Source organism: Plectropomus leopardus, chromosome 15 (genome assembly GCF_026936395.1).
Source record: "Plectropomus leopardus strain MGB_pleo_1.0 chromosome 15, ASM2693639v1, whole genome shotgun sequence".
NCBI classification, from domain to species: Eukaryota; Metazoa; Chordata; class Actinopteri; order Perciformes; family Serranidae; genus Plectropomus; species Plectropomus leopardus.
The window spans coordinates 25,374,810-25,391,758 of record NC_142190.1 but is presented as its reverse complement, the minus strand read 5'-3'; the positions used below and the strand labels follow the sequence as shown (position 1 = coordinate 25,391,758).

The window sequence follows — 16,949 nt, the reverse complement described above, 5'->3', positions numbered from 1 at the left end:
TAAAGGAGGATGTTTTAATAACTTAAATTGCATCTTAAATTGAACACCAATGGGCGGCAGCGATATTACACACATGTTTAATAAGGTAATCATGACAAATGCCTCTATAATATTGCAGTTGAAATCCTGTCGAGGATAATGAGGCTGCTGTGATTGTTTTATCAGCTCTCACGTCATGGACAGATCTGTTTCTTTGGGTAACTCTTGTCTGACATCTGGTGGTGAATACAATAACTGGAATCTACAGTTTAGCGATTGACGGTGTAGTCTGATAGTTACTGTCCTGTAATGCAGTAGTTGAAAGTAATTTAATTTTCATGTCATTTATTGGAACAACACACATTAATTAAAAATGTCTGTAAATGGGTCAGTGTTTGCCAACAGGATTATTTTCAACTATAGTCCTTTGGCAGGATGTTTTGAAACCTGTTTGAAACCTTGAACTTTTTGTTTTAAAAGAGATTTAGTAAAGTAAAGCCTCTGAATATTGGGCTTCCGCCATCACAGGTGCCGATTGAAACCCCGACAGGTGATGTAGGCTAAGTCTGAGAGACAAGGAGGGGACAGAGGGCACACACGTTTACAGAGAAATCAGTTTAAGCTGCCTTTATATGTGCATGAAGGTGGTTCAACCAGCGTTTTGGGAGCATAGGCATCATTTCGTGTTTTAATGTTCTCCGTTTTTCAGATGAGGCCACTCTCCCTCTCCGCCTGTTTTGTTGCCCCTTTTCAGCCCAGTTGTCAGGCACGCAACTGCGGTTGCTAGGCTAAGGACCCCTGCTTCTGGGTTGTCCACAGAAAAGCCAGTTTTGACTTTTACATTAATGGAAATAGATTTACAAAAAAATAGCGGTTCGTTTCAAAGAATAAGAGATGTACCTATATAGCTTACATATAGTGAAAACATGTGTGTCGCAAGTCAAACTTTAGCGTATCTTTTGTTACTTTTGTGAAACGGCAGTTGGACTTGCTCTCGAGCGCTTACATTTGTGTATCTAAAAAGTAGAGACTCTCAGCAGGAGTCGCTTATATGTCAACATTAGCATCTCAACTAGACTGTTAGCAAAAAGTTTTAACTTGTAGAGTTAAAACTTCTGAACACGAGTATAGAAATATACTGTGTTTGCACTTAAGTAATTGAAAAACAAAACAAAAGCCGCTTGTTTACTGACCTAACAGTTAACTTCTCGGCGTTGAGTTGGTGTCCGTTGTACCGTTGTACCGTTAGCCTCCTGCCGGTCACCGTCGACATGAACTCGTATCATGTTTTGGAGCTTGTGGGAGAGGGCTCGTTTGGTCGAGTTTACAAGGGAAGGAAAAGATTTACCGGCCAGGTAGGTAGCTTTGGTTTGAAAGGTTTGATAGTCGTGTTATTGCTTTGTTTAGCCACAAAGTTTCAGCTCGCATGTGTCTGTGTTCATCAGGTGGTGGCTCTTAAGTTCATGCCGAAGGTGGGTCGCTCTGAAAAGGAGCTCCGGAGTCTCAAGCGGGAGATAGAGATTATGAGAGATCTTCAACATCCTAATATTGTTCAACTCTTTGACAGCTTTGAGACTGAGACTGAGGTATGTTTATTATCGCCTGCTTAAAAGACACAGAATGTTGTTTGCAGTTTTTTTATTTTTAGGTAATAGTGCCATGACTAAATTAAAATTGTCTGAAGGAATTGTCTTAAGCTTTTGAAACTTAAGCATATTGGCAACAAGCAGCTCAACTAGAAATATCCCATAAACTAGCAAGAAAATTACCACAAATTAGCACACAAAAAAGAGAAGTAAAAAATAGTTATATATCAAAACAGAGAGTGACTGAATGAAAAAAGTGTTAGAATGAAATAATAAATATTAACAGAAATATTTTTTTTCCTGTAGTGTAGTATTGAATATGTTATTATAATAATTGTTCATATAGTTTTCTTAATATTTTTTCCCTAGTCATTTGGCATTTTAAGTGTTAGATAAGTGTTAGATCTTTTTTTTGTCACGTTTTTTGCAATGTATGGGACATTTCATGCCAAGTTGCTGATTGCCTTTTTCCCTGTATCTCTATATTTAAATACTGGCAAAAGGCGTCAGAACACTTCACAAGAAAACAGATGTTGATCCAGGTATTAAAGGGTTAAAAGACTTAACTTTGTATTTTAAAAAAAGGTCCCTCTCACCTCTTAACGGTGCAAAATGGTTTAGTCTGTCCCAGCACTAGGATTCCTCTCCTAACGCAGCTAAAGCTGAGTGATGCCAACGTACACTGTCATGCTTAGTCAGAGAAAGGAAAAAGGATGAAAAGGATGAAAGAAAACAAAAATCAAAGGAAGCATGACAGAGACATGGATCAAGAGCAAAAGGGTGGGGTCCTACAGAGACTACTTATGCATAGGGCCTAGAATTTTGTGCTACACCCCTGTCTATCATCTTTGCATTTGACTTTATAATAATATGTTTCTAACAGGTTGTGGTTGTAACAGAGTACGCAGAGGGTCAGTTGTTCCAGATTCTTGAGGATGATGGGCATTTACCAGAGAGCCAGGTATTCATTTTCAGTGCACAGAGTCATGACAGACATCATCAGATTTATCATGGTTTCTCATGATCAACATATTCTCTTTCATTCCTTCTTTCAAGGTCCGTGAGATCGCCTGCCAGCTGGTCTCAGCCCTGTATTATTTACACTCCCATCGCATTCTTCATCGTGACATGAAACCACAAAATATTCTGTTGGGGAAAAGTGGAGTGGTGAAACTGTGTGACTTTGGGTAAGTAGATGTTCATTATTTTAAAGAACAGTAGCCGTGTCGATAATTTCCTCAAAGAAAAACTACATGTGATGCAATCTTGCTGCAGGTTTGCCAGAGCCATGAGCGTCTCCACCTTGGTGCTGACTTCTATCAAGGGAACACCGCTTTACATGTCCCCTGAGCTGGTGGAGGAGAAGCCGTATGACCACACTGCTGATCTCTGGTCTCTGGGATGCATACTCTATGAACTCCACACGGGGGCGCCTCCGTTCTACACTAACTCCATCTTCCACCTGGTGCAGCTTATCGTGAGGGACCATGTCAAATGGCCAGACACCATGAGCGACTCCTGCACGGTACAGTACAGCTACAGTCTGCATAAAGATGGAATTGAACAGTGAAAACTGTCAGCCTTATTATTTTTTTCAAGGTCTCATCAAGGCGACCTAAAGTTGTGCTTAAGGGCAGGACCATTGCAGAGATTTTAGATTGTGGTTTTGGGTCACAGTACCACCCTTACACCCCCAGCCCAGTTCAGATGATTTTGACCAGATCCCTGAAAAACAAATTCTAAAATAGCCTGCCCTCCTCTCCTACTTTCTTGGCATAAAAATAGTCAAATATATAATTTTTATTTCTTTTTTTTTGTTAGTTACGTTTCAGTGTCAGTCATAAGGTAAACTGCACTTCAGGGGGAAAACCTTCACGTTTGCCAAAAATAACAAATCACACGCCTGGTAAAGGGCAGACAAGACATTAGGAGCTTTTTTATGCCTCACTGCTGGAGTTAGTCATGCTGGAGGGCAGTATGTTTTTGGGTTGTTTGTCTGACCATCTGTCCCATTGTCGTGAACGTGATATCTCAAGACTGCCCTGAGGGAATTTCCTCAAATTTGGCACAATCACCCACTTGGACTCAATGATGAACTGGTTGGAATTTGTTGGACAAACGACAAGGTCACTGTGACCTTACTTCTGTCTCATTCTCTTGAACGCAACATCTTAAGTAGGCCTTGAGGGATTTTCCTCAAATTTGGCACAAATTTCCACTCGCACTCAAGAATGAACTAAATAACATTTGGTCATTGAAGGTCAAAGGTCACTGTGACCTCACACAACGTGTGACTCTAATCTTGGGTGCCCACCTTGAAGGTGTGGTGATTGCATCGATCTTCTGCGCCGTGGGATGGAAATGTGTGTGAAACGTCCATGTGTTTTCACAGACGTGGATGTAAACTGTATCTGCAATTTGACTGGTTCACAGAGGCATACAAGGGAGGGAGGCTGTAATTTATATTTCAATTTCATGTATGAGAAACAGAAAATATTGCCTTAATCACAGTGCTTATCTGATATTTGCCTTTAAGAATTTCCTGAAAGGTTTGCTGACCAAAGACCCTCAGAAGAGGTTGTCGTGGCCAGACCTCCTGCACCATCCCTTTGTTGCTGATGGTGTTTTAGGTGATGTTTAAACTTTTCCAAATATGCACAACACTACTCTTATATGTCTGGTTTTAACAGTGTTTTTCTCATGTTAATGTGTTGGTACAGTGCTGTCAGACACAGGCCTTTTCAGCCCTCTGACAGTCACACCCAGCCCAGACATGATGGCACTGAAACTTCAGCAAGTGGCAGAAAAGACGGTGCAGACTCCTGGAGGGAGCAGATTGTTGCGAAAGGCCAGGGAACAGACGAACAGTAACAGAGGGAAACCAGTCGGCAGCGACAGCGCGAAAGTGAGTCACAAATGGATTTTTCATTCTCAAATTAGTCGCCTGGAAATTTACTGAGGAGCTTTAAGCTGTTCGCTGTCCATGAACAGAAAAAGGATGGAGTGGGAAATGAAAGGGCCAACTCTGCAACGGCAGCAGCATCCCTGAGAGCCAAGCCTCGCTCTGCTGATGTCTCTGTTACCTCGGGTCAATCAGTCATGACAGCTGCCAGTCAAAGCATCCAGAATCAAGCTGGCGTAAAAGCCAAACACAGGTGTTTATTGAAGTTCAGAATAAAGATGCATTATACTACCAAAACAGACTGAGGTGTGTGTTCACCATTATGTGCATCTCCTCTGCAGGGGTCAGATCAGCAGGGACTATGAACAGGAGTTCCCCTCTGTAGAGGTCGGACCGCGACTAGTGCAGAGATGCAATGAGGACAATCAGACCGCACTGCAAAAGCAGGTCAGTGCCAGCTGCTTTTTCTACTGATAAAAAGACAGTCTGTATTTATAAAATATCTCTAATTTCATAATATAGATTATATATTCTCTTCCAGTCCCAAATGGGTCTTGATAATTAAGAAACTGTTATCTTAAAGGAACATTTTTACCAAAAATGTTAATAATTTCTTGTTCTTTTAGGATGTTGACAGTGAGGATTACTGGGAGAAACTGGCCGAAGATTCAGATCCAAGCGGGCAACAGAAAGAACAATTTAACCACAGTGCCGTAATATCTCAACTTAAATCCAAGATCCTGGCATTTAAAACTCTGGTAATACAGTTTTCAATGTGGCATCAATTGATTCTTTTTGGAAACAAATTTGCATTTAGTCTCTTTTTTTGTTTGTTCAGTTATCAGGTGGCGTTGTTACAGAAATGTGGCAGATTCACCTACCTCTGAGGGTCATAAGCAACCTGATTCTGATCTCTGACCACGAGAAGTCAAACCAAATTGGTCATGAACTTGGACTACCCCATGTCCTCTTTGATGCTGTCTGTGATGCTGTAGAAAACTCAGATTCCATCAAGGTTAATGCTCAGGAATCGCAGTCAGCATTGCATTATTCCTGCACCAGTATCACTGACTTCTTTCCACTATTGTATTTCCTCAGCAGCCATGGCGTGTGCAAACACTTGCAGAAATGATTGTTGTGCTCATGGTCTACTGGGAGAAACACTGTCACTCTGTGGAAGAAGAACACAGGTTTGATTTTTCCTTTTTTTTACAGAAGCAGATTTTTTGATTTGTTGACTGCTGTATGTGTACAAGTGAGTGACAATCACATATCCCTCAACTATTGCAACTCATCATCTGTTTTCTTACTGCAGACTGGAAGAGTTCACCAAACCTTTTGTCACAATACTCAGTCAAGCAGACCTCATTCCTTTGGCAGTAAGTACTCCTTACACAGAAATGGTGCTATAAGGCCGCAACAAAGTCCAGTCTCTACAGCGCCTTTGAATTTTTACACAGACCCAAACAACTGCGGCATCATGCCTATCCAGTTTGTAATTTTAGATAGCATGCAGTCACTGCAGAATCAAAAGAGGCATGACGGGCGTGATGTTTAACACAACAAAGTTGGCCTCTAGTGTGACATATGTGCGTTGGCAGCCCTTTCTAAACAATAACAATTGCATAACATGGCAATAACAATCAATTTGTTTTTGTAATTTACAGGCATTTAAGGATGTTGTTCTAACATCTAAGTTAGCCGCTAACTCCACATAACTCCACACATAAGACAGTGTCAAAATGTCACACCCATCCTGGCCATGGTCCTGTCCTGCTGCCTGTCCCTTTTATACAGACACCATTGCTGCAATGTTACCACCTCCTGTTGCCGGCTCAAAACAAATAAATCTGTCTCCCAATTCCACGATTTTAATTTTTACTCAGAACAGCGAGGTGTGATATTGCCGCCTTGAACAGGCAGTGTAAAGGGGGCTATTTAAGTTAGTATGTGTACATAAAGAGCGACTCTGGTAATTGGTTTATGTTTATATAGCCTGCCAGTTGTGTAACATGATTGATTTTGTGATCTCTTCTTTAGCCTCTGGCTGCCTCTCTCTTGTCTCTGTTAACACAACATGATGTTGATGTTCATGTCGACGTCAACAATCTAATCTCCTTGCTGAAAAACCTGCGTTTGGACTCACACGAGGTACTGAATCTGTTTTAAAGTAATGCAATGTGCAATAATTTTACACTTTTTGCAAGTTTAAAGTGATCCATCATTGTCTCCTGTGCTTCATCAGCCCCAACTCCCTCTTCCTCCTGGCTGGGGACTCTGTGACGGCCTCCTGTCTTTGCTCCACGACACACTCTCTGAGGTCAACTTAAACTAAAATGTGTTAAAAAATTTATTTTTTTTTTGATGATTGGACTCCAGAGATAAACCTGCAATGTCTTCATTTCTGTCTTTTAACAGCATGAAAACAGCTCCGGATCCTCATGTTTGGATCCCGTAATGTTTCTGGATCTATGGAAAAAAATTGGCACTTCACTGGCAAAGACATCACCAGACTTTTGTTCAGAAAATGGTAAATATACGTGTCACGTAAGGCCCTTAATATTTAAAAACACATTAAGTGTCTACTCATTTTTTTCATTTTCTTTTTACCTCAGGGCTGCATTCCTTTCTGTCTACTGCGCTGTTTATCTTCACCAAGGATCCATATTCGTGCATTCCTCTGTTTTCTGACCCTGAATCAAAATGTGTTTCCACTCTCGGCCAGCTGCTGGGCACTGACTGGTTGGTGTTTAGATTTGTTAACTTTCATTTGTACCACCAGTCTTAGAGCAGCACAGCTATGACGCCTGGAGCTGACAATAACATCTGTTATACCCTACAGTCTTCCTTTGTTTGCTGAAAGCAGTCCTGGGAGACTTGAGGTGGATGTGAGTTATGACAGCCTGTCCGTGTTGAGCTGCCACTTGTTGTGCTTTCCGTTTGCCCTGGACCTGCCTGCACACACCATGTCCACGATTTTACACTTGTATGACAGTTGTGGTATTGCTGCGAGCCTCCTGCAGGTGAGGGCCTTCCCATGCTCCAATAAAGACCTCGCTAACAAACATAATTCTCTGATGCAACATAGGCTAACTCTTGCAAAGGGCTCTCATCAGCCACACACTACTGTACATCTTAATGCCTCTGAACTTTCGTCTTGTTTGTTGTCGGCTGTTTGATCTGTGACGACTTGTCTGGGTGATTTTGTTTTTTTCGTGCTTTGGCAGGTAATTCAAACTACCCCCCCTCTGCTGTTAGAGCTGCCTCTCTCCCTGCTGAGCCGTTTGCTCCTGTGTGACCCTGCGCGCTCTGTTTCCCGCCTCGCAAAAGCTGCTTGTGGTTTTTTCGGACCACCCGAGGACGCTGCCTCCAAGCACCAGACTCGGCTGAGCAGAACTGCCAGCTCTCTGCTCTCTGACTTGCTGCAGCTGGATGTGCTGTGGGATTCTGCTGCGGAGCTCTTAACTCTGCTGTCACAAGTAGCCCGTTGTTCCCCAAAGCCTGCCCGCCTTCAGCTTCACCTGGAGGCGTCAGCGCTGCACCAGGCGCTGACTCACTCTTATGACCAGATCAGGGCTGCCACATGCAGACTTTTGGGGAATTTGGATCCGTTCAGGCCTCCTACACTACACATGCTGCAACCTGACATTTTCAAAAGTATGATAGACTGTCTTCATGACTCCCACATGCTGGTCCGCCGAATAGCTTGCAGGGCAGTCGGGAACTGGTTGGGGCATATTGCAGCGGGGGCAGGGTTTAAAACGGGTAGGTCCAATGGAAAGGGCAGTGACACTACAGGGTGGGGCAAAGGGAAGCGACAAAATAAACCCACGTGTTCACAAAGGGAGGCAGCAGGAGATTTGTGTACTATAGCAGAACAGGAAGTGGACGATGAGGAGGGGTGCAGGTGGGTAAAGGAGGCCATGAGGTCAACGGCCATGCTGGCGACTTTGATCAGTGACCCCGACGCCCTCACACGGCGTCACTGTTGTGCAGCCCTGGGAAACCTGGTAAATGTTGATGGAGCTGTGTCCTTGTTGTTGGAGGAAGACGTGTCTGGCTTACTTTTGAGAGCAGCGTGCACGGATTCCCAGAATGCAGTGAGACAAGCTGCCATAGCAACCCTGTGCCTGTACAGCGAGCAAGACGCGATCCGTCAGGTAATGCAGGTTACAGGAGGGCAGATTTTGACATTTCAATGAGTTTGTTACTGTTTTTCAAATTTGGATAGATAGACCTTCGTTTGAATTTAATCATAAGAGTTTTTAGTTTATTGGTGTAAGAAAACAATTCACATTATTTTCTTAGAATGTCTTTAAGGCTTAGCTCCTTAAAACTGTTGGTAGGTTTGCCTTGAGCTCATTAAATCCTTTATATAAACGTGTTTAGTGGTTGTAGTTCACAGCATAATCTTTACTTGGGTAGTCAGGTATTTTGCCTCAATCAGTCTCACCTCTGTGCATGTGTCAGCACTTTAAACAAATATTTTGAAGGTACTCACTTTCTTTTGCATTCATTTGAAGGTGCTGAGGTCCCTTGATGCCAGTAAGAAACTTCTTGAGGCTTCACAACACGCACCTTCACAGTGTGACTATCAGCAACTCATCAGACAGCTGTAAGTGAGACCACTTCACCAGGAATGATGGATTTAATGCCATGTGTAATTAATTCTCCTTCCTTATTTTAATACGTCTTCCTCCTGTCTGAAGCAGTGTGGTAAAGGACTACAGACAGTGATCATATGCCTTTTTATATTATTATAAGTGTTTTTTTTATTTAAAAGTGAACTTAACACATAGAATAAAGATGGGTCAAATAAAAAGCAGGCCTAACTTTTCGTAAAGGAGAAACACTAGCTGTGTGTTGATATAAACTGTTATTACTGTCAACTGATGTTTCAGTTAATGCTAGTGTATGCTCAAATTTTTATAAGAAAAAAACAATGAAACTAATCGAAATTCTACACAAATGATGGTGATTTTCCTTTGAATTAGAAAAGAGCTTTTTTTGACCTCCACAATAAGAGCTGAATCTAATATAGTCGTTATATGAGCAACATATGGGTGGGGTATAAAAAAACAAAACTTTTGCATCAGAATTGTTTGTCTGCTGTCACAGCTGCCAGGTTGTGATTATTTCAGTCGATATTTTGCGTGTGTTTAGGTGTACCGTCTACAGATGTAAACGGACTCCGTGAGCCTGTGCTGACTCCCTTTAAAAACTGCGCACGTTATTCTTTTAAATGTACTTATAGGGCTTGTGTTTTCTTACCCGAATTGACCGTCTCAGGATAGAGTGTGTTTTGTGCTGCACGGATTTTAAACCGTATTTGGGTAAAATTGTAATTTTTTTTTTTTTGGCTTTAAAAATAAAATTGACTTGATTTATTAAACGGGCACTGCGAGATTATGAAAATACCAAAACAAGCAATTGTCGGACGTTGAATTAATTTTTCATCTCCTTTTCATTTTTCTTAATTTTTGCTGAATATCTACGCAAGAACGGCTCAATAATGACGACGATAAAAACTATAATTCGCCTCAGTGAGAGCGTGTGAAAAGTGTGTGAACGGGCCGCGAGCTCGGAGGGAAAAGCAGCGCGTGCCGGCGTCCATCGGGCCCTGCAGGTTTGGACATCGCTTTGCTAAAAAGATTTATTGCATAAGGAGCAATATAAGGCACTACACGTTTTCTAGTTCAAACAACATATTTTTAGATTAATATGAAATTAAAAATAATTTACACTAAATCCCCCAAGTCGGACAAAAATCTTGAAAAAATCACAACGGACTGAGTTGATGACACACTTTATTTTTTCAAAGGAAAAAAACAGTTGACGTCACACAAATGGAATATGATTAAATTAAACTTGAAACTGAAAAGCATCATAATGTGCTGTCACATATTTTTGGTTTTAACAATCGGAGTTGATAGTACACCGCAGGAGAGTCAAACAGTGTGACATGAATTTCTTGCCAAGAACCGAATAAATAAACATGTTAATAACTCCAGCGCTCATATCCAAGATTGTCTTAAAATAAATATGCATAGAAAAAAATCTATCCCCCGTATAGGCATATTTAACAGTAACAGTAGTGGTTATTTGCTTAGCAACAAATCAGGTTTTAAAAGAACTTACACAGTATCCTCGTACACCAAAGCTAGCACTGCAAAAGCCTGAACAAATAACCTAATGATATTTTTTTTACTTAATTTTCTACAAAGAAAAGGATAACACACTCCACTCCCTGAACATACAAAAGTTGTTACAAATTAGTGCAGATCAGCCAGAGGCCTATAAAACTTATTGCCTTAACAAGCACTTTAGAGGAAGAATCCTCGACTTATTTCTCAAATCCTACAATTTCTACTTCATTTATGGAAAAACATGCAGAAGGAGGCTGCTAAAACGCCACTAGTTACAATATTTGTACATCATGAAAACCTTTTTTGTCTTACATCAGGAAAACCTGTATGTCAATAGCAGTGAAATTTATTATCATGTAAAATGAAGGACAAGTCTCCTGCCATCCACAGGAGGACTTGAGGATAAATTGCATATCCTGAGCTGCAAAATAGATTGTATAATTTTGCAATATGCAATAGAAGAAACATTTTGAAACTGTCACAAACACAATAAAATGTCAGTTCCCACCTTCAAAACAGTATCAATGATAATCTTTTGGTCTCATACTTTATAATTTGGACATTATTCATTGCTGCAAAAAACAGGCGATTCGTTACACTGAAAATAATGCAAGTATCAGGGGAAAAAGCAAATGTAAATGCATCAGACAAAGAAATGCTTCTAACAAAGCAGAATAACAAGTAGATGTTTGACCTTCAGAAAAACGAAAAACATAAAATTGCATTCTCAAACCATCCACATCCCTTTCACTGATGAATATTTGGGGCTGCAGTAAACCTGACAATGAAACGCCTTTTCCCCCAAAAAATAGTAAATTTATTAAACTTCTAAAATTGTTACATTTCTGCTAAAGCTGATGACGAAACTTTTTTTTGCTCTTTTGTACACCAGCCGTTCTTGAAATTAGGAATCGAAATTACATTTGCTGTTCAAGGGAGGCGAGAAATTAATATCAAAAAGTATTTGGTTTAAAAGATGTGTTTAAAATGAAATGATGCAATTTCACATGTTGACACTAAAAACATATTTGACGCCTTCAACTATTGAAAAAGGGTGATACAGTAATTGTAAATAAAACACGAAGCTCTATTGCTGACATCAATTCCAATATAAGGCTGTTAAAAATATTAAACCTGCATAATGAACAACATTACTTTTTCAGAAATAACTGTATTTCAATTAGTAGATCAGCGCAGTGCGAGATCTATTAAAATGATTGTCATTTAAAGCATTGCAATGCCACAGTGCAGGCTCAAGTGATTCGAGTGCGAAAGCAATGGAAGCATTGGATAGAGTGTTGATTTAAAATGTAAAAAATAATTCACATTAGCAAAGCATGCATTTACCCCGCCCGTCATGAAAAAAAAAATTGAACATTCAATTCTGGACAATCTTAAAGACACCAAATTTTCCCTGTTACGCCCTCTGTGAGTGTACTTGCAGGAGTTGATGTTACGCTGTTGTGTCCTGCTTGAGCCTTTGGCTACGGGCCTTGTAAACTTCAATCAGCAGGTCTTTGACATACTGGATTTCACGTTCTACGGACTCTGCCTTGTCCCGGAGCTCCCGGTTTCTCCCTTCAAGGCAATGCAACTGTTCCTCCAAAGAATCTAGCTCCGCCCTTTTTCGCTGGCGATACCTGCATTTAAAGAAAACCCAACAAAGATTAAATGCAGACCTTCACGCGTGAAATGATGTCATGAGTAAAACTTCATCAAGCAGAAACTAATGTTTACCTGTGAGCGGCAGTTTTGTTCTGATCTCTCTTCTTCTGTTTGCGCTCGCCGCCCTCGGCTGGAATGAGGTCCTCTTCGTATTTCAAAGCACAGTGGTCTTCCTTCAACCTGCATGCTTGCCTGTGACCTGCAGACTCTAAGTTCAAACTCTCCCTAGCCATTAAAAGACACTCTGGGCCCTGATCTTCCAGGAAATTACAGTGTAAATCATGCTGCGCGATCTGTAGACCTTCTGATTTCACCTGTTCGTTGATGTTACCTAAGAAGCTATGATAGGCCTCAGACTGCGGCGTCGTTGGGAGATAACAACCTTCACTGCTCTCTGTTTTCCAAGAAACGGTAGCTTTTGTCACCTCCACACTAGCTTTGATACTATTCAGCACCTCGTTGGTACCAGTGCCTCCGCTGACCTCCCTCATGCTATACATCAGCAGATCCTCTTTCTTGTGCGGGACCTCAAGTGATCCGCCAAAGCCAAATCCACCACCAACAACTTTTGCACCACCTATGACATCTTGGCTGAAGCAGCAATTTTTCTCTTCTTTTGGTAGAACGGCGCATCTTCTGACCTCGACTGCACTGCCCAGACAGTAGCTCTTCCCCACCAACTGCTCGTCCTCTACACAGCCATAGTTACTGGTCAGGGTCACCGCCGAGTTACCTGAGTTACTTCCTTTGGAACTCAACAAACTGTTATCGTAGCCTTCACTGAACCTCACACCATCAGGAACTCTTTTTCTAACACACCCACTGGGGCGACTGCAGCTGTACGGGGCGTGTCTTGGAATTTTGGATCGCCCAATGGGCCCGCCACAGATACTCAGCAGGTCCAGTTCTCCGGTTGCCAGGGTAACAAGGAGGGGGCTGGATTCCGATTGGTTGGATGTCGAGTATGATGCGTATGGCAGCTGACTGAACGGCTGAGGACCCGCCGGCAGTGGACCCCTGTCGCATTTTCCCAGCCTCGGCCCTTTCTCTGGCAGTGGTTCAGACAGGAAGTAGTCCTCTAGTTGGGCGAGTTCCTCTTGCAGCAGAGAGGTCATGACCTCCAAGTCAGAGGGCACCTGGATATCATTCTGAAGGGGTGAAGGGGGAAGGGAGGCATTGGTGGAGGAGGGAGGGGAAGGAGGGTTTGGGAGGTACGAGGAGAAATCCACTTCTTCCGTCATCCAGTCAGTGAGACCATCACCTATTAAGGAGAGAAAAAAATTGCAATCGTTACATTTGTTGCTGGAGTAAAATGTTGCAGCTAAAAAACAACGTTCATGCAAACGTAAGAAAAATATCAGTCATCCAACGTTGCACGCAGCAGTTTTCTAAAGGCATAATCTGATCGACAACAGTAAATGCAAAGCAAGATTTTTCCAAAATATAGTTGCAGCATATCAACACATTAGGCGTAGCTAGTTTTTTACTTACTGTTCAAGAAGGACGAATGTGCTGCAGTGCCGAGCCCACCTGAAATGGGGAAAAATATAAAAAAGCGTACTCGCTGCAACTCACCAATTAAGTGCTGACTCTCCTCTGACACCTCCCCCCTGCACCCCTGTGATTGGCTGTGGTTAGCCTGTGGGTGAGAGAGAGCGAGGGGGTCTGCCGGGCAGACACGAAGAGTCTTCCAAACAGGAGCTGATGTTGCCATCATATTGTCTGTTGGCGCTTTGATTCAGTCCAAGTCCAAGCATATGCTGTGAGCGAGCAGGGTCTGACAGATGGGCCACAGAGAGCAGGGCTGGGTGAGCATAATGAAACCTGGAGGGTAAACAGACACAGGAATCAGAAACATGCTGCTTGAAAAGATACAACTTAGCCAGTCGAGTGGGAATCAGGAATATCACTCCCGATGCCCTCAGCAAGTTTCCGAACATGTCTCAGTCTGTTGATGGAGCACTGATGGAAGAAATCACCTGCAGATCATCATGTAAGAATCACAGAATTTTGAGCAAAATTAACTCTCCCAAACATGCACATTTATAGCAAATACCATTTTTTTTTTAAAAACTGAATTTAAAAAAAAATATTTCAAAAACCAACCATCATTCAGTGACACACAAATAATTGCTGTGTCCTTTGAGCTTTGAACTCCCTCAAAGCAAAATGCACTTGACGTCTCAAAACACGTGGGACCCAGTGACGCTGTCAACAGCCCAACTGTTGTCAAGAAGCACTGGAGTAACTCTCTGAGTGAGAGACACCCTGATCATTAAATCGGATTAATGCAGATCAGCCGCCTCCAATCCCATGTTCCTTCAAAATCAATCACCTCTGTTTGACCACTTAAGCAGTTTAAGTGACACTAATGTAGTATCTACATGGAAACCTGGCAAGACACGCAAGTAAAAGTGACCCAAACGGGATACTGTATCTCCAATGTACAGAACAAAGGCTGCAGACTATACATGTACATAAAATATAATATCACATAGAAAAACAGCTATTAACCCTTCCACTCATTGTTAAGAAGCAACCCAAAACACTCTGAACCCTAGAGAGGACGCCATTTAGGAAGCATTAAATATTTAAGAAAATAGTCCATATGAATATGTCAAAACAGAAGATATTGTGTAAAGTAAAAACGCCAGCCTACACACCACTCTGCTCCTCTCAACTGTATATACTTGAAACAAACGAGAAAATACACCAAAAACAACACAAAAACAAACTTGACACAGCTGTATGAATAGCGAGTAGAGAGTTGTACTTACTCCATTCTTGCAGAAGAAAAAGGTAGAGCACTTGGGGGTGCGTTGCTAAAGCAAAGCACGAATTCTCTTAGGGTCCGACTACTTCACGAGTTTAAAGAGCCATTTTAGCTCGGAATATCCGGGACGGCGCAAAAAGGACGAGTTGTTGCTTTGTTGTGGTCGACCTGTAAACTGAGGGGCTGCTTAATTGTGAGAAAGCATCAGTTCATTCACACCTAGCAACCGACTGCGTCACCGGCACAGACCGTGCTGCTCAGTGTAGATCCCTCCGCCCCCGCCCTCCGCGTGCCACTGAAGGACGTCCCACAAACTCACCGCCGGGCTCCGGAAAAAAAAAAAAAAAGTACAGTTACTCCCTGATGTTTGCTTCAAAAGTAATGTAGTAATTTACCATTAGTTGTAATTTCTTTCAATTTTTGCTCTAATTCAGCCTGAAATGGTGAAAAACGTTGCAAGCGGTAAGTGTAAAGGAAATTAAAGTGAAAAAATGAACTAGAAAGGCGTCGAATGTAACAAAAAGTTAATAGTTTACATTAGTTAATTGTTCATGGAGAGCTATGTTTATCTCAGCGTAGCCACAAAATCTCAAGTCTTTTTTTTAAACAATGCTGAAGTTAGCTTTCGATTCGAGGTTTCCGCTTCAGCAATTACGGGGAGATTTAAGGGTAAAGTATTTAACATTGCTTAGTGGCTGTTTACTGTTGTGACAGCATGTTAGACATTCAAGGAAAACCCTCGACACTTTTCGAAACCCACTTTGACATTTACAAAATCTTTTTTATACTTGTGAAAAAGCAAAAGGAAGATTTCACTGCTTTTTTCCTCATGTTAACCACATTAGACCTTATAAAAGTCAAATCTGGACTAGATAATCCCACAGAGGACAAATGTTATCTTAAATGCAGTTTCAGATTTTTGAAACTTGCAGTCTATTTGTGAAAACACCAAAAATTGTAAACTACTGCTATTTCACATATGGACCACATTGCAAAACAAAACACACGCTCATAAAAACCCCCACTATCCTTACACAAGTCAAACCTGAAGTAGATTATCACAGAGATCTTAAATATAATTTAAAACACAGTTTCAGATTTGGGAAACCCATGTTCTATGTGTGAAAACATATAATGGTAGATTTCACTATTTTTTTTCACATGTGGTCCACATTGGACCTGGTCCAAATGAAAAACCACTATACCTAGACAGGTCAAATCTGGACTAAATTATCCCAGAGAGGCTAAAGATGATTTAAACACTGTTTCAGATATGTGAAATCTTTACTCTATGTTTGAGTAAAGTCACTAAACAATGTAAGTTATTTTTCACGTAACTCTCCTTTAACGGCGGAATCGCATGGGACGAATCGGAAACTAACTTCAGCGTCGCGTTTTTGTTTTTTGTTTTTTTTCTTTAAAAAGGACAAATACCACTTCGGACGGAATAGTTTAATGAAAGTGGGAATTTGGCAGTGAAATTGAAACATGTGGTTCTGACTCGTTACAGTATTTGTATATCAGTAGTAGTCCGAAAAGTAATGACGTTTAGTAACGCGTTACACCTTGTCATTGTTTATCCTTTAACCCGTGGTTGAGATAGCACCGGGGAAGCGGGGGCAGCACCGTAAACGGCGTACAGCGCTCCTTTAAATGACTGTCCACCTGCTGATAGGCTTGATTTACGTGAACGCAGCTCTTAAACACACACACGCAGTTTACAGACTGTACATTACTATGTGGCATTGTTTTGACGGGGGACTATTTGATTCACAACGCACTTTGTTGTTCAGCGAGGACTCTGTTGCATCGCCGTTGCATCAGTGGTCCACGCTCAGAGCGATTGGCTGCGCGTGCTCAGACTGCCGCTCTCTCATTGGTCGCATCTGGCTGCATGT

General features: G+C 41.6%; 2 protein-coding genes across 5 annotated transcripts in view; one reads left to right on the top strand and one right to left on the bottom strand.

Annotated features, from left to right (window-relative positions):
• Positions 1-816: 816 nt before the first annotated feature.
• The window catches only part of stk36 (serine/threonine kinase 36 (fused homolog, Drosophila)), a 31,525-nt gene continuing 15,392 nt past the window's right edge, over positions 817-16,949 (top strand). For 2 of the 4 annotated variants that reach the window (XR_015778955.1, XM_088088630.1), the window contains exons 1-20: positions 817-1,334; positions 1,425-1,565; positions 2,449-2,526; positions 2,622-2,752; positions 2,841-3,090; positions 4,102-4,195; positions 4,286-4,470; positions 4,557-4,720; positions 4,809-4,914; positions 5,094-5,225; positions 5,306-5,482; positions 5,566-5,657; positions 5,783-5,846; positions 6,508-6,618; positions 6,713-6,787; positions 6,886-6,997; positions 7,083-7,209; positions 7,310-7,490; positions 7,695-8,627; positions 8,991-9,082. Coding sequence is in view for 3 of the 4 variants with exons in the window: in XM_088088630.1 (XP_087944756.1) it covers positions 1,251-1,334; positions 1,425-1,565; positions 2,449-2,526; positions 2,622-2,752; positions 2,841-3,090; positions 4,102-4,195; positions 4,286-4,470; positions 4,557-4,720; positions 4,809-4,914; positions 5,094-5,225; positions 5,306-5,482; positions 5,566-5,657; positions 5,783-5,846; positions 6,508-6,618; positions 6,713-6,787; positions 6,886-6,997; positions 7,083-7,209; positions 7,310-7,490; positions 7,695-8,627; positions 8,991-9,082 (3,329 nt within the window). In the remaining variant the exon portion in view is untranslated. Of the gene's footprint in view, positions 1,335-1,424; positions 1,566-2,448; positions 2,527-2,621; positions 2,753-2,840; positions 3,091-4,101; positions 4,196-4,285; positions 4,471-4,556; positions 4,721-4,808; positions 4,915-5,093; positions 5,226-5,305; positions 5,483-5,565; positions 5,658-5,782; positions 5,847-6,507; positions 6,619-6,712; positions 6,788-6,885; positions 6,998-7,082; positions 7,210-7,309; positions 7,491-7,694; positions 8,628-8,990; positions 10,149-16,949 lie in introns of those variants that run through there. The other 2 variants (XM_088088631.1, XM_088088632.1) reach the window with 2 other exon arrangements.
• On the bottom strand, positions 10,258-15,298 carry atf5a (activating transcription factor 5a). Its single transcript, XM_042499232.2, has 4 exons — positions 15,056-15,298; positions 13,854-14,102; positions 12,351-13,539; positions 10,258-12,253 (listed from the first exon to the last, which is right to left on the bottom strand). The coding sequence occupies exons 2-4, from the start codon at positions 13,993-13,995 to the stop codon at positions 12,067-12,069; spliced, it is 1,518 nt and encodes a 505-aa protein (XP_042355166.2). The 5' UTR covers positions 13,996-14,102; positions 15,056-15,298; the 3' UTR covers positions 10,258-12,066.